The sequence below is a fragment of the Frieseomelitta varia genome, unplaced genomic scaffold (assembly GCF_011392965.1).
Source record: "Frieseomelitta varia isolate USP_RPSP 00005682 unplaced genomic scaffold, Fvar_1.2 scaffold_306, whole genome shotgun sequence".
NCBI lineage: Eukaryota > Metazoa > Arthropoda > Insecta > Hymenoptera > Apidae > Frieseomelitta > Frieseomelitta varia.
Window position 1 is genome coordinate 91330 of NW_025110042.1, and position 21311 is coordinate 112640.

Here is a 21311-nt window from a genome sequence, read left to right on the forward strand (position 1 = left end):
CTTTGGAGAGTTTTGTTTAATAAGAAAAATGACGAGTCGATGTTAATGAAACTGTCGATCGACAACCATTAACGATCGAAGCCAATTAATAGATTTCCGCTAATTACGAATGAGAAGGGAAACGTTAATCACGAATAACTTGTTTCTTCGACAGCCTCCCAGTGTTCCCCGCTTCCGGAAGCACCGCACTCGAACATAACCATTCTAAATGGAGGTGGACGAAGTTACGGAACGATCGTGCGATTCGAGTGCGAGCCAGGATACGTAAGAAGCGGACATCCGGTGATCCTCTGCATGAGCAACGGGACCTGGTCCGACCTGGTGCCAACTTGTTCCCGTGGGTATTCGATTCTTTGCGAAAGAAAAAAAGTTCTTTACGTGGTATATTATTTGACGACACTTTCTCGCGTCTTAGGTGCAAAGTGCCCGTTGCTGCCGACGATCAAAAACGGGTTCATAGTCGACACGACGAGAGAGTACCTTTACGGAGACGAGGCCAGGGTGCAGTGCAACAGAGGTTACAAACTGTCTGGCTCGAACATTATACAATGTGGACCTAATCAGAGGTTTGACAACGTGCCAACCTGCGAAGGTACGATCACAGACGTTCGTCACTTTCATTTCTTTTTTATTATTTTACGATCGACGGTTATTTCGGAAGGTTAAACAGGCGTTTGAAAAGGATTAACTAACCTTGGTGCCGATTTTAAGAGTGTTTATCTATCATTTTTATTGCTAAAACGATTATACTCGTCAAATTATACTCGTGAAATTGAGTTAAATTACGAGGAAATGACACTAGCTCTTTTTGTCGAAAATTAATAGTTTAATTTAACTTGATTGATATTATTAAATATTCGTAATTTTCTTGTGAAACAAAAATATCAAACGTTTGGAAATTAGAAATCGAATTTATCTTTTCAGAACGACGTTTCTTAAAGCAAGGCACAAACATCAAATGTTTGGAGAAAATAAAAAGAAATTAGAAATTTACCTAAATTAATTAAGAAATTTAGTCTTTCAGAGTAATATTTTTCTTAAAGCAATATTTCTACGACACATAATGGCACTTGTCTAAAATTTACAAACACGAAAAATTCAAATTAATTCATTTAACAACAAATTGTAATTACTTTTTTCTACATTGCACGCAAAAGAATTGCCATTTTTTCGGAACGAGTACGCTCGTCATTCGCAGCTAAAAGGTTAAACATGAAAAGAATAGACGCGTAACGAAATTTATTCTGCGCAGACATAAACGAATGCGCATCGAGCCAGTGCGATCTAGCTTCCACAGAGTGCATCAACAACCCTGGCGCGTTTACCTGCAAATGCAAATCTGGCTTCGCCCCGACCATGGAGTGCAGGCCTATCGGAGATCTTGGATTGATCAACGGCGGTATCCCGGACGAATCCATCACCGTTTCGAGCTCCGAGAACGGATACACCAGAACCGTGAGTAGATTTTCGAAACTGGCAAGATTTTAAAGCAAAAATTTCGAATATTTGAAATTCTAAAATATCTCGTTGAATAAAAATAATTTCAGATATTTTAAATTGGAAAATATAGTTGAATAAAAGTTTCAGATATTATTTCAAAGTCTAGAATATCTAGTTGAATAAAAATTTAAAATATCTCGTTGAATAAAAATAATTTCAAATATTTTAAATTCAAAAGTATCTCGTTGAATAAAAATTTCAAATATTTCAAATTCTAGAATATCTCGTCGAGTAAAAATTTCAAATACTTCAAATTCTAAAATATCTCGTTGAATAAAAATAATTTTAAATATCTTAAATTCAAAAATATCTCGTCGGACAGAAATTTTAAATATTTAAAATTCTAAAATATCTCGTTGAATAGAAATAATTTTAAATATCTTAAATTCAAAAATGTGTCGTCGAATAAAAATTTTAAATACTTCAAATTCTAAAATATCTCGCTGAATAAAAATAATTTTAAATATTTTAAATTCAAAAATATGTCGTCGAATAAAAATTTCAAATAGTTCAAATTCTAAAATATCCCGTCGAATAAAAGTTTTCAAATAGTTCAAATTCTAAAATATCCCGTCGACTAGAAATAATTTTAAATGTCTTAAATTCAAAAATATCTCGTCGAATAAAAATTTTCAAATAGTTCAAATTCTAAAATATCCCGTCGACTAGAAATAATTTTAAATGTCTTAAATTCAAAAATATCTCGTCGAATAAAAATTTTCAAATAGTTCAAATTCTAAAATATCCCGTCGACTAGAAATAATTTTAAATGTCTTAAATTCAAAAATATCTCGTCGAATAAAAATTTTCAAATAGTTCAAATTCTAAAATATCCCGTCGACTAGAAATAATTTTAAATGTCTTAAATTCAAAAATATCTCGTCGAATAAAAATTTCAAATAGTTCAAATTCTAAAATATCTCGCTGAATAAAAATAATTTTAAATATCTTAAATTCAAAAATATGTCGTCGAATAAAAATTTCAAATAGTTCAAATTCTAAAATATCCCGTCGAATAGAAATAATTTTAAATGTCTTAAATTCAAAAATATCTCGTCGAATAAAAATTTCCAAATAGTTCAAATTCTAAAATATCCCGTCGAGTAGAAATAATTTTAAATGTCTTAAATTCAAAAATATCTCGCCGAATAAAAATGGCAGATATTTCAAATTCTCAGAATATCTCGTCGAATAAAAATGTCAAATGTTCTAAATTCAAAAATGTCTCGTCGAACGGTATGTTTTCTCGCAGGGCATTCGATTGAACAACGGGGACGGTTGGTGCGGCAACAACATCGAGCCGGGTGCAAACTGGCTGATGATCGACATGAAAGCACCGACGATCGTCCGCGGTTTCCGCACGCAGATCGTCTCGAGGGTGGACGGGAACATAGCGTACACGTCAGCGGTGCGAATCCAGTACACCGACGATCTAACGGACACGTTCAGAGACTACACGAACCCCGACGGAACGCCGGTGGAGTTCCGAATACTGGAGCCAACGTTGTCCGTTTTGAATCTGCCGGTGCCGATCGAGGCGCGTTACGTCCGATTTCGAATTCAGGACTACGTCGGCGCGCCTTGCATGAAACTCGAGATCATGGGATGCACTCGTTTGGAGTGTACGGACGTGAACGAGTGCGCCACCAACAACGGTGGATGCCACCAGAAATGTATAAACAATCCGGGGAGCTACGCCTGCATGTGCAACACGGGGTACGAGTTGTACAAGGGCAACGGGACTGCCGGTTTCTACATAGAAAAGTACGAAACCGGCGAGAGAGACGGGGATCTGTATCAGAAGAATAAGACTTGCGTGCCAGTTATGTGCCCGGCTATGTCCGCCCTTGAGAATGGCAAGATATTGTCGACCAAGGTTCGAATTTAACGTGTAATTGTAAAGTGTGTTTGATCTTGTTCGTTGTACGGGCAAAAATATATATTGTTTTTGAACTCTGTTTTGTAGCAACAGCATCACTTTGGCGATTTAGTGAGATTCCAGTGTAACTTTGGATACGTGTTGTCCGGATCATCGGCTGTTATCTGCACGTCCAGCGGAGCTTGGAACGGGACTACTCCCGAGTGTCAATGTGAGTAACGTTGGAAAAATGGCGAAAAATGATCGATTCAAATTATTGATAATAGCTCATCATTGTTATTGATAACAAAAATCAGTAGTAGAAATTAAAAATTAATAATAGGTTGATAATAGAGATTCCTAACAGTAGCCATTAACGAATAATGCATATAATACATAGAAACCGTCGAAACCTTGAAATCATCACGAGTGGCATTAATCTTTTGCGCTGGAATGACGTGACTTGAGAATTTTTGGTCTCAAATTACAATATTTTCTCAGTTCTAAGTATATTTAAATGTAACCCAGGCAAAACAAATAATAAATTTATTACTTCTTAATAATTTCGCATCCAGTGATGTAACACTGACGAGTTCAAAAAGAAAAGAAAGCGACGATGTTATTGTATACGGTTCGGTCACTCGTTATGGTCCGCAAGGGGTTAATAGCGCAACGTATAACACACGTCGAATAGTCTTTGTCCCAAAATATGAAATATTTTCTCAGTTTTCAGTATATTTAAGTATGACCCAGGCGAAACAAATAATAAATTTATTACTAATCTATTCTAAATTTATTACTAATAATTTCTGTGCAGTGATATACCGAGGAGTTCCAAAAGAAAGTGACGATGTTATTATATACGGTTCGGTCACTCGTTATGGTCCGCAAGGGGTTAACAGCGCAACGTATCACACACGTCGAGTAGTCTTTGTCCCAAAATATGAAATATTTTCTCAGTTTTAAGTATATTTAAGTATAACCCAGGCGAAACAAATAATAAATTTATTGCTAATCTATTCTAAATTTATTACTAATAATTTCTGTGCAGTGATATACCGACGAGTTCCAAAAGAAAGATATTATTGTATACGGTTCGGCCATTCGTTATGGTCCGCAATCAGTTGCCAGCGCAACGTGGTTAACCTCTTGCGCTGAATGACGTGCCACGCACGTCGAAAATATTTTGTCCCAAAATATGCAACATTTTCTCAATTTTCAGTGTATTTAAGTATAACCCAGGCGAAACAAATAATAAATTTATTACTTCTTAATAATTTCGATCCAGCGATGTCACACCGACGAGTTCAAAAGAGAGAAAAAAAAGCGACGAATTATATGTATACGGTTCGGTCACTCGTTATGGTCCGCGAACCAGTTGACAGCGATGAATTATTATTACAGATGCAAAGTGCGTGTCGCTGCCGGACGACAAGAACGAAGGCCTCACGGTGATCCGCGGCGACGAGGCCAGCGTTTTGGTACCGTTCAAGCAGAACGTCACCCTAAAGTGTGGCAGCAACGGCCGGTACCTGCGAAACACGGCCACGTCGGGCTTCCGTCAATGCGTGTATGACCCGAAACCAGGCCTGCCAGACTATTGGTTGTCGGGCTTTCAGCCAGCTTGTCCAAGAGCGGACTGTGGGAAGCCTCTTCCAACGCCTGGCGCCGAGTACGGCCAATATTTGGACACCAAGTACCAGTCGTCCTTCTTCTTCGGCTGTCAGGACACCTTCAAACTGGCCGGCCAAACGAATCGTCACGACAACGTGGTCAGGTGTCAGGCGAATGGTATCTGGGACTTTGGCAACCTTCGATGCGAGGGTCCCGTTTGCGAGGACCCCGGACGACCGAGCGACGGCTTCCAGCTGGCCAGAAGCTACGAGCAAGGTTCGGAGGTTCAATTCGGTTGCAGCAGACCTGGGTACATTCTGATCAATCCTCGGCCGATCGTGTGCGTCCGAGAGCCAGAGTGCAAGGTGGTGAAACCTCTTGGTCTGGCGTCCGGTCGGATCCCGGACTCGGCCATCAACGCCACCTCCGAGAGGCCGAATTACGAGGCGAGGAACGTTCGCCTGAACTCGGTGACCGGCTGGTGCGGCAAGCAAGAGGCGTTCACGTACGTGAGCGTCGATCTCGGCCAGGTTTACAGGGTGAAGGCGATTTTGGTGAAGGGGGTGGTGACCAACGACATCGTCGGCCGGCCAACGGAGATCCGGTTCTTCTACAAGCAGGCGGAGATCGAGAACTACGTCGTCTATTTTCCCAACTTCAATCTGACGATGCGGGACCCGGGTAATTACGGGGAATTGGCGATGATCACGTTGCCCAAGTACGTCCAAGCTCGGTTCGTCATTCTTGGGATTGTTAGCTACATGGACAATGCGTGTTTGAAGTTCGAACTGATGGGTTGCGAGGAACCAGTGACGGAACCGTTGTTGGGATACGACTACGGGTTCTCGCCTTGCGTGGACAACGAGCCCCCGGTGTTTCAGAATTGCCCTCAGCAGCCGATCGTTGTGCAAAAGGGCGCCGACGGTGGATTGCTGCCGGTGAACTTCACCGAACCGACGGCCATCGACAACAGCGGCAGTATCGCGCGATTGGAAGTAAAGCCTCACAGTTTTAGAACGCCGTTGAGAGTGTTCCAGGACACCGTGGTGAAGTACGTGGCGTTCGATTACGACGGGAACGTGGCTATCTGCGAGATCAACATCACCGTGCCTGGTAAATGATAGATTCTCTGCTTTTGTCTCGCGATTTTCACAAATTTTCAACGATCCTGCTTGTTGTCCGTTCACAGACGTAACGCCACCGAAACTAAGCTGTCCCCAGAGCTACGTCATCGAGCTGATTGACAAGCAAGAGAGTTACTCGGTGAATTTCAACGAAACGCGGAGAAGGATCAACGCCACGGACGTTTCGGGGCCTGTGAAGGTCACATTCGTCCCGGAAAGGGCGTTGATACCGGTTGGAGGCTTCGAGAACGTCACCGTTTACGCGACAGACGCCAGCGGCAACAGAGCATCCTGCCACTTCCAGGTGTCCGTTCAAGCAACGCCTTGCGTCGACTGGGAGCTGAAACCACCGGCCAACGGAGGATTGAAGTGCGTCCCCGGTGACAAGGGTGTTCAGTGCATTGCCACTTGCAAGAACGGTTACCGATTTACCGACGGCGCGCCGGTAAAAACGTTCACCTGCGACGTTGTCAAACACTGGACCCCTTCGTCCGTGGTCCCCGACTGTGTCTCGGAAAGTGGGTACCATTTTAATTTTCATTTTCGTTTTTAAACGCTAGAAGCGTGCGGCGAAGAGCATAATTGTAGACCAGTGACAATGAAAATCTTGTGGATGATACAAATTTGTAAAGAAAAGATCACATGACGATCCACTTGGTCTCGTTTGAAGTTCGTTTTTCTTTTCTTTTTTTTTTGAGATGACTTTACGTCACATAGTAATAGGTGAAAAGGCATTGAAAATTTCTTTTAGGAGATTTTCGATTAGATCTACCATCGTTTTGAAGATTGAAGTTTTCACTTTGCAACGATTCCCTGATACACAATTTTTTCTATACTGTTCTGTTGAACGTTGAGTATTATTGGCGTCAAACGACAGAAACTCTGGAAATCACGGTACTTTGTCATCCGAGCCCTAATGTTTTCCTCGACAAAATGGCGACGATTTAAGAAGTCGTTGCAAAATTCTCGATCTTCGAGACTATGGTGTGAAGTCAATCGTGAAAACAATTTCTAATATTTTTACACGCGTTTGGATTTCTACAATTTTCATGGAAAATGTGTCCCACCCATGCACGTAATATAGTCAATCTTCGGGAGAAAAACAAACTCAGTTGAAGTCAGCTTAAACTGTCGATAACTTTTCTCTTGAAAAGTCGAAAGAGCGAAACTCGAGAATGGATTGAGAGTTTCTGCAATGTGTTTCGCAGATACGCAACAGGCAAACTATCACGTGGTCGCGGCAGTGACATACAGAGCGAACGGTGCCGTTTCGAGGTCTTGCCTGCCGCAGTATCAGGATCTCATGTCCCAGTATTACACGAACCTGAACAGTATCTTGACGCAACGTTGCTCCGCCGTGAACGTGAACATGAACGTGTCGTTCGTGAGATCGGTGCCGTATCTCATCGAGGAAAACGTTTTGAAGGTAATTGAAGAGTGGAACTAACGGTGGGTTCAGTTCCATTTCTGTGAACAGATTTTCACGAACGATGCGTATTTCAGATGGACTTCATTCTCGTCATCGTGCCAGCTATACGTCAACCGCAGCTGTACGATCTCTGCGGTTCCACGCTGAATTTGATCTTTGACCTGTCGGTTCCATCGACCAGCGCGGTGATAGAACCTCTGTTGAACGTCTCTGCCATCGGGAATCAATGCCCACCTCTTCGAGCTCTAAAGTCGTCCATCACTCGAGGCTTCACTTGCAGCATCGGCGAGGTTTTGAACATGGACACCAACGACGTACCACGATGTTGTGAGTAGCAGCAGTAGTATGTGTCTCTCGACGAAGCTTCGATATTAAATCTCTCTCAATTTCCATCTGCAGTGCACTGTCCAGCGGGGACGTTCGCCGGCGAGAAGCAGAAGCAGTGCACGTCTTGTCCCAAAGGCTTCTACCAGAACAGCGATCGCCAAGGATCGTGTTTGCGCTGTCCTTTCGGCACGTACACGCGAGAGGAAGGTTCCAAGAGTATAGACGATTGTATACCGGTTTGCGGGTACGGCACGTACTCGCCTACGGGTCTCGTGCCGTGTCTCGAGTGTCCCAGGAACAGTTACACGGGCGAACCGCCGGTCGGTGGCTACAAGGACTGTCAGACTTGTCCGGCAGGGACGTTCACCTATCAGCCGGCTGCACCGGGTCGGGATCGGTGCAGAGTCAAGTGTTCACCGGGCATGTACTCCGACACGGGGCTGGCTCCCTGTGCACAGTGTCCCAAGGACTTCTTCCAGCCACAACACGGGGCCACCACCTGCGTCGAGTGTCCGACGAACATGTACACCGATGGTCCAGGCGCGGTCGGTCGAGAAGAATGCAAGCCGGTGCAGTGTACCGACAGCGTGTGCCAACACGGTGGCTTATGCGTGCCGATGGGCCACGGTGTCCAGTGCCTCTGCCCCGCCGGTTTCTCCGGAAGGCGTTGCGAGGTCGACATCGACGAGTGTGCGTCCCAGCCTTGTTACAACGGAGCCACGTGCATAGATTTGCCTCAGGGTTACAGGTGCCAGTGCGCCAACGGGTATTCCGGGATCAATTGTCAGGAGGAGAAGTCGGACTGTTCGAACGACACGTGCCCCGAGAGGGCGATGTGCAAGGACGAGCCTGGGTTTAATAACTACACGTGCCTCTGTCGATCTGGGTACACCGGTGTCGACTGTGACATCACCGTGAGTGTTTGCTTCTTCTGCTCGTTTTCGCGTAATTTTAATTGATGAAAAAAGAAAAAAAAAAAAAATGAAATTCTTTCAATCGGTTTGCAGATAAACCCTTGCACAGCCAGTGGAAACCCTTGCAACAACGGGGCCACCTGCGTGGCGTTGCAGCAAGGCCGTTACAAGTGCGACTGTTTGCCAGGCTGGGAGGGCCAGAGCTGCGAGATCAACACGGACGACTGTGCCGAGAGGCCGTGCCTGCTAGGGGCTAATTGCACGGACCTGATAGCCGACTTTAGCTGCGACTGTCCACCAGGATTCACTGGCAAACGGTGCCACGAGAAGATAGATCTGTGCTCGGGGAACCCTTGCCTGAACGGGATATGCGTGGACAATCTGTTCAGCCACGAGTGCATCTGTCATCCTGGATGGACCGGCGCGGCTTGCGAGACCAACATAAACGAATGTTCCGGCAAACCTTGCAGGAACAACGGCCAGTGCATCGATCAGGTCGACGGGTACACGTGCACCTGCGAGCCAGGCTACACGGGCAAACAGTGTCAACACACTATCGACGACTGTGCCTCCGATCCTTGCCAAAACGGTGGGACCTGCGTCGACCAGTTGGAGGGGTTCGTTTGCAGGTGCAGGCCGGGCTTTGTCGGACTGCAGTGCGAGGCAGAATTGGACGAGTGTCTCAGCGATCCGTGCAGCCCGGTTGGAACGGATCGTTGCGTCGACTTGGACAACACTTTTGTCTGTCACTGTCGCGAAGGTTACACTGGATCGTCGTGTGAGATCAACATCGACGACTGCGCCTCGGATCCTTGTCTAAACGGCGCCACGTGCAGGGACGAGGTGGGCGGATTTAAATGCATGTGCCCCGAAGGTTGGACCGGGATTCATTGCGAGATCGACGTCGGCATGTGCCAGAATCATCCCTGCCAGAACGACGCGGCGTGCGTGGATCTGTTCATGGACTACTTCTGCGTGTAAGTACAAAGAGCAGAGCAGCGTGACAATTCGTGGTTGGTTGATACGTGGCCACATCTTGTTATCGTTTGTGATCGTTTGATTGTATCTTTCGACAGATGCCCGTCAGGAACGGATGGCAAACAGTGCGAGACCGCGCCAGAACGTTGCATCGGCAATCCCTGCATGCACAACGGACGCTGCCAGGACTTTGGGTCCGGGCTCAATTGCACCTGTCCCGACGACTACACTGGAATCGGGTGTCAGTACGAGTACGACGCTTGCCAGGCTGGCGCGTGCAAGAACGGAGCCACGTGCGTCGACGAAGGGCCTGGTTTCACTTGTATCTGCCCGTCGGGATACACAGGTGAATTGTTTTGAAAAAAAATTGCAAAAGTTCGAGTGCGTGTAACCGCTCTGTTGTAAATATTACGTAGGGAAAACGTGCGAGGATGATATAATCGACTGCAAAGAAAATTCGTGTCCACCGTCGGCGACGTGTATCGATCTTACCGGCAAGTTCTTCTGCCAGTGTCCTTTCAACTTGACCGGCGACGATTGCAGAAAATGTACGTATACGTTTTTCAATGGAAAAGAAAGAATTTTGAATTGTGCGTAATTGTAGTAATATATATATATATTTTTTTTTTTTTTTAGCCATTCAAGTGGATTACGACTTGTACTTTAGCGATCCGGTGCGTAGCAGCGCGGCCCAAGTGATTCCGTTCTTCACTGGCGCAAGAAAGAGCCTAACGGTGGCCATGTGGGTGCAGTATACTCAGAAAGACGAGGTTGGAATATTCTTCACTCTTTATGCAGTGAGGTAAATGTTAATCTAGTATCAGCTATTATTTTCAATTCCCGTTTTGTCGAAATTGACGGAAAATTAATCAACGGGAATGGACAATTTAATTTAACTGTTTCAGCTCTCCGCACGTTCCTACAAACAAACGACTTATGATCCAAGCACACAGCAATGGAGTCCAAGTGTCGCTGTTCCACGATTTGCAAGACGTTTATCTCCCGTTCAGGGAATACGCGACGATTAACGATGGCCAGTGGCATCACGTTGCCGTGGTTTGGAACGGTGAAAACGGCGGCGAATTGGTCTTGATAACGGAAGGTCTGATCGCCAGCAAGACGGAGGGTTACGGAAGTGGAAGATCCCTTCCCGCTTAGTGAGTACTTTGCCTCAATCTCCACACTTGCGATTAGTTTTTTTGTTCAAGTTAACACAAGTTTAACATTGTTAAATCACACGTTTTCAGCGCTTGGGCGGTGCTGGGTAAGCCGCAGAGCGAGAACACGAAAGGCTACACGGAATCAGGCTTCCAAGGCCACCTGACGAAAGTTCAGATCTGGAGTCGAGCATTACACGTGACGAACGAGATTCAGAAGCAGGTGCGCGACTGTCGCACCGAGCCGGTCCTTTACCAAGGTTTGGTACTCACTTGGACAGGCTACGACGACACGGTCGGAGGAGTGGAGAGGGTCGTGCCGTCGCACTGCGGCCAGAGAGTATGTCCACCGGGATACGGTGGCACCAAGTGTCAACAGCTGGAGTCCGACAAGATTCCGCCGAAAGTGGAATACTGTCCAGGCGATCTCTGGGTGATCGCCAAGAACGGCTCGGCGATAGTCAGCTGGGACGAGCCGAAATTCGTCGACAACGTCGGCATCGCGAGGATCCAAGAGAAGAACGGGCACAGATCGGGGCAGACGTTGATGTGGGGGACGTACGATATCAGTTACGTGGCATACGATCAGGCCGGGAACTCTGCCAGCTGCAACTTCAAGGTCTACGTGTTGTGTAAGTGCCGTGTATACACGTGTTCGGGTTCTAATTTTGAAGCGGACCGAGTGGCAGCTGCCGGAAATCGGCATGTTTGCGTAAATTCCCGACATTTTCTGTCTCTTTTAGCCGACTTCTGCCCAGAGTTGGCGGATCCGATCGGTGGGACGCAGCAGTGCAAAGACTGGGGCTCCGGCGGTCAGTTCAAGGTATGCGAGATCTTCTGCAACCCGGGACTGAGATTCTCCCAGGAAGTACCGAAATTCTACACCTGCGGCGCTGAAGGTTTCTGGAGGCCGACCAACGATCCGTCCCTTCCCCTGATCTATCCAGCTTGCACGAGTAAGTTCAACTAGGTTTAATCAAATTCAACTAAGTTTGACCAAGTTTAGGCAAGTTTAACCGAGTTTAGACAAGTTTAACCAAGTTTGGGCAAGTTTAACCAAGTTTGGGCAAGTTTAACCAAGTTTGGGCAAGTTTAGCCAAGTTTAACCAAGTTTAACTAATAATAAGTTTAACTAAGTTTAGGTAAGTTTAATCAATTAACTAACAATAAGTTTAACCAAGTTTAGACAAGTTTAACCAAGTTTGGGCAAGTTTAACCAAGTTTAGGCAAGTTTAACTAAGTTTAACCAAGTTTAGATAAGTTTAACCAAGTTTAACCAATAATAAGTTTAACTAAGTTTAACCAAGTTTAACTAATAATAAGTTTAACTAAGTTTAGGTAAGTTTAACCAATTAACTAACAATAAGTTTAACTAAGTTTGACCAAGTTTAGGTAAGTTTAACTAAATAACCAAGTTTAACTAAGTTTAACCAAGTTTAATTAAGTTTAACCAAGTTTAACCGAATTCCGTCTTTCTTCTCCATTCACTTTTCTTCCTCAAACGACAAACCGTCGCGTACATTGTCCAGGTGCCACGCCAGCGCAACGCGTGTTCAGAATCAAAATGAACTTCCCAACGTCGGTGCTGTGCAACGAGGCTGGGCAAGGCGTGCTCAAGAAGAAAGTTCGAGACGCGGTGAATTCTCTGAACAGAGACTGGAACTTCTGTTCGTACTCGTACGAAGGTGAGTCGTAGGTGTTTCAAGTGTCGTTGAAGACGATGTCAAAAACGTACCAACATTTTGTCGTGTTTCTTGTAGGAACTCGCGAGTGCAAAGACCTGCACATCGACGTCCAATGCGATCACCGGGTACGCGCGACCAGGGACACGAACGAGGAGGACGGTGGAACGTACATAATCTCCGCGGTAGTACCAGCTGAACCGTAAGTACAATGTATCTGTTCTCGTTGTTGAATTTCAAACGAAGAGAAATCGAAGCTTCCATTTCAAACGGATGTTTATCACGTTGGAAATTGGAAAAAAAAAAAAGTAGCGTGAAAGACAAATAACCGCGAAACAGCTTCGACAAATTCAATTCAGATAGAACATGTGTTGAGAACGATTGGTACTTAGCTTGATTTGTTACTTGTGTTGCATCGTAGAACGAGACAAGCTCGGCAAGGAAGCGATACCTACGAGGTGGAGATCTCGTTCCCGGCGATAAAGTAAGGACACAGAGAATCTCGATCTAACCCACGTGCGAAACGTATCATTGTACACATGTGTTCTCGTCATTCGGGGCTCGGTGTTATCCGACGTTCATCCATGTTGCATCGAGCATCTTACCATCTCGAGCGAATAAAAAAAAAAAACCGTGGATGCATGAATCGTACATAGAGGAACAATGATCTTGCTCTTTATCATAACGTTACTAAACTCGAACTAATTGGACTAAGCTGGAGACCCAGGCTGCCTCTTCTAAAACGACGGGGACAACAACTTTCTCCCTCCTCCGTCAGAGGATGTGTATTTATAAGAATAGAATCGAGCGGCGGTCGATTTTAATAAGTCGTCGAAGCCGACTCTAACCGATAATGTACAACGTAAACGCTAGTATGCACGTCTATTACTAACTGTTTCACACACGTACACACACAGACAGACTAGTTGAATGGGACGCTTAACTAGGAATCAACGAACAACGATAATGGAATAACAACGTAACCAAGCTGTTGGGTTAAATGGGATTGGTACTTAAAATTTCGCTTGAAACATTTAGCGAAACGTGAAATCCAGAAAAATCTCGGGTGTTTAATGTTGATCAGAATCTGTTAACTGTCCTGCGTACCGAACAGCTTCGGTTCACGACATTAACAAGACGACTAAACGACACTCTGCCTCAGACATGTAATACGTTAGAATTTCAGAATGTGTTGGACATTAAACATTACGTAGGTACGTGAATTAATTTTGGTGTCGATGATAGGCAACGTGTCACTGGCCAGGAACCAATGGAAAGGCTGCCTGATTACCTTCGCCTTCAGATAACGGCTGTACATACTTGCGCCTTTTTATCTCTCCTTTTGCCTGCCGCTAGATCACTCCCGTCCATGTACCTTTCCAGCTTTGTCAATTGAACTTCGTCTTTTGTAGCGATCCGATTTTGAACGCGAACTCAAACGAGAGAGCGACCGTTCAGACTCTGTTGGAGAGGCTGATCCTGGAGGAAGATCAGTTCGACGTTCACGACATCCTGCCAAATACAGTGCCGGATCCGGCCTCGTTGACGCTCGAGTCCGACTATGACTGTCCCGTGGGCCAAGTCGTTATGGCACCCGATTGCGGTATGTCTTTTCAAATGTCCCGTTATTGTTGTGTCAGGCCACTGTCGAATTTGACAATTGACTTCAATTGCAGTGCCTTGCGCCGTGGGAACGTATTACGACGAAGAAACGAAGCAGTGCCTGTCCTGTCCAGTGGGAAGCTACCAAAGTGAATCGGGTCAATTGAAATGCAGTTCCTGCCCGGTGATCGCTGGACGACCAAGCGTCACCGTAGGCCCAGGCGCTCGTAGCGCCGCCGACTGCAAAGAACGATGCCCCGCGGGGAAATATTACGACGACCTGGCTGGCCTCTGTCGAAGTTGCGGCCACGGTTTTTATCAACCTAACGAGGGTAGTTTCTCCTGTTTGCTGTGCGGTTTGGGGAAAACCACCCGAACGGCGGAGGCCGTGTCCCGAGAGGAATGCAGGGACGAGTGTGGCTCTGGACAGCAACTGGCCGTGGAAGGAAAGTGCGAGCCTTGTCCAAGGGGAAGTTACAGAACGCAGGGTGTCCAAGCTGCCTGCCAGTCGTGCCCCGTCGGCCGAACCACACCCAATATGGGCTCCGCGGCGATAGAAGAGTGTTCTCTGCCAGTGTGCGAACCTGGAACGTATCTGAACGGAACGCTGAACGAGTGTATGGAGTGCAAGAAAGGAACGTATCAGTCGGAGCCGCAGCAGACCTTCTGCATACCATGCCCCCCTAACACCAGCACCAAAGGAACGGCTGCGGTGAGTTGCGCGTTATCTTTGCTCGCTATGATTGCTTCTCTCAAGCAGTACTCACTTTGACTTTTAAGTGAAAAAAAATATCAACCGTCCTTGACAAGTTCTTGAAAAGAGAACGACATTGAGAAAGAATATTCTCAAGTCGTTGGTCTCAGTCGTTGGTCTTTCGATAGCATTCGTGTTGAGTAAAAAAATATTCCAGTCGCGAAAATTCAGAAAGATGCTCAAGTGAAATGATTTTCTACGATTCTACGACAGAATTTCGTTTCGTTTTGCGTCAAAATGTTTTGTAAAACGTCGGAAAGTAACAGACGTAGCAATGTCGAACGCAAACTTTTAAAATAAATTATTTCTCTGCCGAAATTACGAGGTTTCGTGTAAACTTGAGCAATTGTGTTTCAAGACGAGCAAAGCCGAGTGCACGAATCCATGCGAGACAAGCGACGCGGAGATGCACTGCGACGCGAACGCGTATTGCTTGCTGATACCGGAAACGAGCGACTTCAAGTGCGAGTGTAAGCCGGGATACAACGGGACCGGAACAGAGTGCACGGACGTCTGCATGGGCTACTGCGACAACGAAGGAGTGTGCCTGAAGGATTCGCGGGGGCAGCCATCTTGCAGATGTAGCGGAAGCTTCACTGGGAAACGATGCACGGAGAAGTCGGAATTTTTCTACATCACCGGCGGCATCGCTGGTGGAGTGATCTTAATCATTTTCGTCGTTCTTCTCGTATGGATGATCTGCGTTAGGTTGGTCGATCGATTATTTCCCTACGTTATACGAATCGCATTTATCTTTCTTTCAGACAGCGATCGAAATGCACGCGCTTCGAAAAGTTTGAAGTCAAAAATGATATTTCCACAGAGCGTCCAGAAAGAAGGAGCCGAAAAAGATGTTGACACCAGCGACAGATCAGAACGGTTCACAGGTGAACTTCTACTATGGTGCGCCGACACCGTACGCGGAATCAATCGCGCCGTCCCACCATAGTACGTACGCTCACTATTACGACGACGAGGAGGATGGCTGGGAAATGCCCAACTTTTACAACGAAACTTACATGAAAGGTGAGGATGAAAGCAGAACGCTGTAAGGAAGGAGCGTTCAGGAGTTCAGTTTTATAGTATTTTCACCATTTCTCGTTCTTTATTTTTATTTTTTCTTCTAGAGAGCTTACACAATGGCAAGATGAACAGTCTCGCGCGTTCCAACGCTAGCATTTACGGCACGAAAGATGACCTGTACGACAGATTGAAACGTCATGCGTATCCTGGCAAGAAAGGTAGGCACACCACTTCCGAATAAGCCTTTAATTAAATTTTATTAGTATGTATCTACGAATATTATATGGTCATCACACTAAGAAGTTGTTCCTCTAATTTTTCTGAGAAAACTTGAAAAAATATCCCCCTACGAGGTGTATTCCCTATTCTTTGTAGGATATTTAAACATTTCTCACATCACTAAAGATAAAAGAGGCACTACAAGTACCACAAGCTTGTTATATAATTGTCTAGATAATGCGACGATGGTCCCTACGACCATAATTTTTTTTTTTATATCTCTAAAGGTCAAGTTGCAATAGGTCGTTGAGTTCGTCTTGACGTCATTTTAATAGCATCGTATTAATAGAAATGACGGAGAAGGAGAAGTGAATTCCACATTTTACCCATTCTCCAAAACAATCCGGGGATCAGTCTATGGGTCCCACGCGAGTCAACGAAAAGTTTTCTAAATAATTACCACAGTCACTTTCAATTCAGACTATTTTTATGGGGTATATAATATTAAATATTAAGTTAAACTTAATTAAATTTAATCTTAATTTATTTATCTAATAAATTGGAATTATATTCTAATTAGATTAGAATATTAGAATAGATTGTATTAGAATTTTGAAAAATCTACTCTTTTTTTTTTTTTACACTCTACGACAAGCTCAACGTTATATATATATATTAAAGAGAGGCAGGCTACAAAATATATAATTTTATAAAAACCTGCTACGCCATAGAAATATCTATGAAACATTGCTCTAAAACAAATAAAAAGAAAAAAAAAGTCATACACGACGTGCTGCACTCAATTTTTGTTCGTTTTATTTTTTCCTCAGAACCTCAGAAACTTAGAAACTTTTGAAGATTGAAGATTTCATGAGAAAAAAAAAAAAAAAGAGTATGTATGTCTAACGAGGTGCACAAATATTTTTCTAGACAAAAGCGACAGTGATAGCGAGGGCCAGTGACCACGGCGTTAAAACCAACGTTCTACCATCGTAGAATACAGAGAAGAAAGAAAGAAAGAAAGAAAAAGAAAAAAAATATATATCGATATCCTAATTACACAGATTTCACGAAGGATGTCCCGTCGTCGAAAAATCAATTTATTTATTACTCCCGAACGAGGATTGTACTGGATTGTGACTCGTTTTCGAGGGGATTCGTAGCTTTCGGTGTAGAAATGATCGAAATCGTGTATTTGCGCCGAATGTGGTGACACAATGGCGCGAAGTGATCGTTGCGTTGATCGGTGCGTTTATGAAGAAACCGAGACCGAGTCCTGAAACGACGATCCATCGTAGGATTTTTCAAAGTAGGATCGTTGTTTCGGCACACGGCACCGATCAACGGGATCGAAAGAACGAAACGATCGCAAAAAAGAAAAAAAAAGACTACTAAGCGTGAGATTGTAATTTTTTGTAATTTATAATACCACCTAGCCTATAGTTAAGGATTTTTTTTTTTAATTTTCTATTAACTCTCCACCTCTTTCTCTCTCTCTTTCTGTCTGTCTGTCTGTCTGTCTGTCTGTCTGTCTGTCTCCTACTGATTTATAATATAACGAAGCGCGTACGAGAGGAGCAAGTGTGTGCATGTGTTTGTTAATACAACTCCCTTCCCTTCCTCCAAATTTACCGTCCCTTTTTTTTATACATAAGCGAATTTATATTTTGTTACTATAAATATATGTATGTGTATCACACGCTCGCTGTAATATATAAAAATGCGTTGCATGTAGGCGAACTCGTGTAAACTAAACGAGGAAACGAAACAATCAAAAAAAAAGAAAGAAAGAAAGAAAGAAAGAGAAGAAAGAGATGAAACGAACGATACCAAGAACTGATCGCGAATGTACATTGAACCATGCCTACCAACCTGTTTTCCACTTGTACTTGTAAAAACTTTAACAAGCAGTTGTTTTTTTTTTTTATTAAATAAAATATATTACAAGACGCCGCGTTCTTGTTATTTATCCTTTCGTTCCGGATTTTTATTAATCAAAGTTCCATTGAATATCTTTTCATCGTCATTTTCGCGTTTATGTCACGGCAATATGTACCGTTCTTCTTCTTTTCAATTATTTACTCTTTCGTTTAAGTGGATTTTCATTGGTCAGAGTTGAACGTTTCGATTCGAATATTTTCCCATCCAATTTTAGAGGGATCACTCTGTACATCTTCTCCTCGAACTCGAAATCACTCCAGACATCGTTGCGCGCATCTGGCTTCAAGTGTTTTCGCGTGTTTCCCACGTGATCGTCGTAGAATTTGTTTAAGCGAAAAATCGTGTCGCAGTGCCGCCCGTTTCCAAAATTCTGTTCGCCTTCGTCAGTGTCGGAATAAGTTTCGCCGTTATCTTCGACATCTGATTCATCCGAGCTGATAATGTAGTCGTCCTCGGTTTCATAGTTTGCCGATTCTATCGTCGGGCAAATAAATTTATTATAGAAAGAAGATAATACGATTTGAACAGGTTCGTGAATCATGTACCTTCCAGAGAATTTCTTGTCATTAGTTCTAATAGCAACTGAAAATATTCAAGCCACTTATTGTTGTTTCGTAATTACGACAATTATCGTGTTACCTTTACGTAGTTCGTGAAATCCGCGGAATCTGACTTGTGCATTGCGAGTTATGTTTGTGTTTCACAGATGTAAGATCGCTCGGAGTTAATTGATTAAATATCTTGTATTCAACATTTTCCTTTACTGTCGTGAGAATATTGTATTTGATGTTTTCATTGTAATTTTGGTTGGATTTGATAGGTCCATTGCAGGAGCAACGATGAATGTTTGGTCGATAGAATAGTTCATTGTTTCGATTCCAAGTATTTCGATATATATTTAGCGCAGGCGTTCCAAAGTGCAAAATTTTAAATAATCTCTGTCACAAGTTTCCAAGAAGTCGCATCGTAATTATATTAATTTTCTAATTAATTACGAAATTATGTAATACCGAATGTATTTAAAACACATATTCAGAATCTTCTATACATTTAACACTGACATAATTGCTTCGTTATTTAAGTGTAATTAATCGCAATAAATAATATTTGCATCTTTTATCTCATGTTGTATGATTATATCAATTGTATGATTATATGTACGATATGTTAAATTGTTTTTTTTTTTTTCAATTTTATACATTCCTTTAAACCCAACGTAATATAGAAAATAAATAAATACTATTAATAAACAAAGTGATGATAGTCACGAATGAAAATGTTGCGTAGTTCCAAACATCATACCACGACAGTCACGTGTATACGTAACGCATGCCATCAACTCCATCTAGTAACACGTTGCGCTCTTCGCGGAGGAATTGATTCACTCCAACGATAAAGTTGTTGCATTAATGCAGCGTATTCCAAAATAAATCGTGTGCCGCGCACAAAGAAAGAAAAAAAGGAGAAACACGATGCATTGCATTTTTATGTAACAGATATATCGTCACGTAACGTGATTATTGTTCCGATGTCCTCGCAATGAGACTACATTTTTACGTCATCTGACTGTTCCAACATTACATGTCACTAGAAGAACGACGCAAGTACTTGGTAACTTTTTGTTCAGCTAGCAGTATGCAATAATGTCATCTTCCATCCCATCAGAAATTTTCTCAACATCGTTATAAGATACGAATCTGGCAGAATTTCGCTCGCGGAACGAGTTGCGAGAGTCGAAAAGTGGAAAAGTACGATTATCGACTGGAACGAACTCCCATATCGGGTCTCCGTCTGACGTGTCAAACTTTTCCCCATTGCAGCGTTCTTTTGCAACGATTGGTTACCGGTTTGCACATCGACGCTCCGATTGGTTCAAAGTGACGTGCCCGAATATCCGCCGGCCAATCGAAAGGAACGTTCAAACCGCGTTGTACCGTGACGTGTTTAATCCCGCACTACCGACGTTCCAGCTCGCATTCCGCGAAGAAGGTTCGGCGAGGTGCGCCAGTGAGGACGGTTAGTGCTTGAGCTGCGTGAGAGATCGTTTAGATACACGAATTAATAACACGTATTCCACGAGGAAGTTGGAATCGCCCGTATATAAAACAGTTCGCGCGTTCCAAGTGGAAGGTACAACAACAACACCCATTGTCGCAGGGAGGGTGAGTGAGAATTTCAATTTATTGTGCCTCTGCCTGTGTTAGACGTCTCGACTGTACTGTCTAACCGTATTATATAATCATAGATCGAGTTAATTCTGTCGTTTATCGAACTGGCAGTACGTGAAATTACGTCGCAGCTAGCAAGCAGTGCGAATCGATCGGACGTCGTAGCGCTCGTCTATATGTACATCTTCAGCTATCGTGCGAAATATAGTATTCCAGAACGTTCTCAGTCGCGTTTTATACGCCGTGTACGAGCCACGCGACTGATTTCCTCCGTTTTCTGCGCAAATTCGCTCTCCGTGGCACGACGTTGCACGAACGATTAGTACGGTAACGTGAGCCGGTTTGCGAAAATTCAGTCACATGCGTTGAGACCGTATCTGGTTACGTAACGAGGTTAGTGTTTGCAACGTAGAATGAACGTTCCCCGTCCCTGTCCATCCCTAGAAGTGGGAAAATAACGATGGCATGTCGATTGTTATCGATGGTCTTTTTTATGACAATCGATAGCCTTGATATTTTTATTTTCTAATTACCTGTATCGAGTATTAAAAAAAATGTCTAACATAACATAACATAATTCGTATCAAAATGTTCGCCACGTATACTTAGAGTACAGATAAATTGTTATCTTTATTTTAATCTTAAAGCAAATGTTCGATATCCCTTTGAACCTCAAAAAAATTTCGCCTTCTAGATTTTCATTTTTGCGATATAATATCGCGTATTTTTATCGATTAAGAATTGATTAATTTGTTGATTGGTTGGCAACCAAACGTCTCGCGATAAGCAAACATGTTTTCTAAATTAAAATAGTAAAAATTGCGAACATTTTTACTGTAAGGTCGTACAGTATATAAAAGTTGTACAGTAAACTAACAGTTGTAATTTTTAAATCTTACAGAAATAATAATAAAAATAATTATCAGTGGTTATGGCTATCAATGTTTCTCCACCTCTTTCCCATTAGATAAATAATGTATTGAAAAATGAGGCGGCTAGATGATAAACTTGGCTGCTGCGT

General features: G+C 43.4%; 2 protein-coding genes across 6 annotated transcripts in view; one reads left to right on the plus strand and one right to left on the minus strand.

Moving 5' to 3' along the window:
• The window catches only part of LOC122529737 (sushi, von Willebrand factor type A, EGF and pentraxin domain-containing protein 1), a 56523-nt gene extending 39086 nt beyond the window's left edge, over positions 1-17437 (plus strand). For 2 of the 4 annotated variants that reach the window (XM_043656146.1, XM_043656145.1), the window contains exons 12-37: positions 155-337; positions 416-592; positions 1253-1455; positions 2753-3376; positions 3467-3590; positions 4763-6085; positions 6162-6614; positions 7305-7522; positions 7600-7852; positions 7925-8766; positions 8860-9743; positions 9843-10090; positions 10161-10292; positions 10381-10546; positions 10650-10901; positions 10992-11533; positions 11645-11857; positions 12431-12586; positions 12662-12785; positions 13005-13067; positions 13996-14186; positions 14260-14897; positions 15298-15647; positions 15763-15965; positions 16067-16180; positions 17112-17437. In XM_043656146.1, coding sequence (XP_043512081.1) covers positions 155-337; positions 416-592; positions 1253-1455; positions 2753-3376; positions 3467-3590; positions 4763-6085; positions 6162-6614; positions 7305-7522; positions 7600-7852; positions 7925-8766; positions 8860-9743; positions 9843-10090; positions 10161-10292; positions 10381-10546; positions 10650-10901; positions 10992-11533; positions 11645-11857; positions 12431-12586; positions 12662-12785; positions 13005-13067; positions 13996-14186; positions 14260-14897; positions 15298-15647; positions 15763-15965; positions 16067-16180; positions 17112-17143 — 8708 coding nt within the window. In that variant the 3' untranslated portion in view covers positions 17144-17437. Of the gene's footprint in view, positions 1-154; positions 338-415; positions 593-1252; positions 1456-2752; positions 3377-3466; positions 3591-4762; positions 6086-6161; positions 6615-7304; positions 7523-7599; positions 7853-7924; positions 8767-8859; positions 9744-9842; positions 10091-10160; positions 10293-10380; positions 10547-10649; positions 10902-10991; positions 11534-11644; positions 11858-12430; positions 12587-12661; positions 12786-13004; positions 13068-13995; positions 14187-14259; positions 14898-15297; positions 15648-15762; positions 15966-16066; positions 16181-17011 lie in introns of all 4 variants that reach the window. The other 2 variants (XM_043656147.1, XM_043656148.1) reach the window with 2 other exon arrangements.
• A 415-nt stretch (positions 17438-17852) lies between these two features.
• LOC122529739 lies at positions 17853-20640 on the minus strand. Of its 2 annotated transcripts, XM_043656152.1 has the most exons (4): positions 19425-20640; positions 18762-19325; positions 18668-18704; positions 17853-18596 (listed from the first exon to the last, which is right to left on the minus strand). In XM_043656152.1, exons 2-4 carry the CDS (start codon positions 18801-18803, stop codon positions 18256-18258), a joined length of 420 nt encoding a protein of 139 aa, XP_043512087.1. In that variant the 5' UTR covers positions 18804-19325; positions 19425-20640; the 3' UTR covers positions 17853-18255. The 2 variants fall into 2 exon arrangements, with proteins under 2 accessions (XP_043512087.1, XP_043512086.1); XM_043656151.1 differs by having other exon boundaries at positions 18762-20640.
• Positions 20641-21311: the final 671 nt, after the last annotated feature.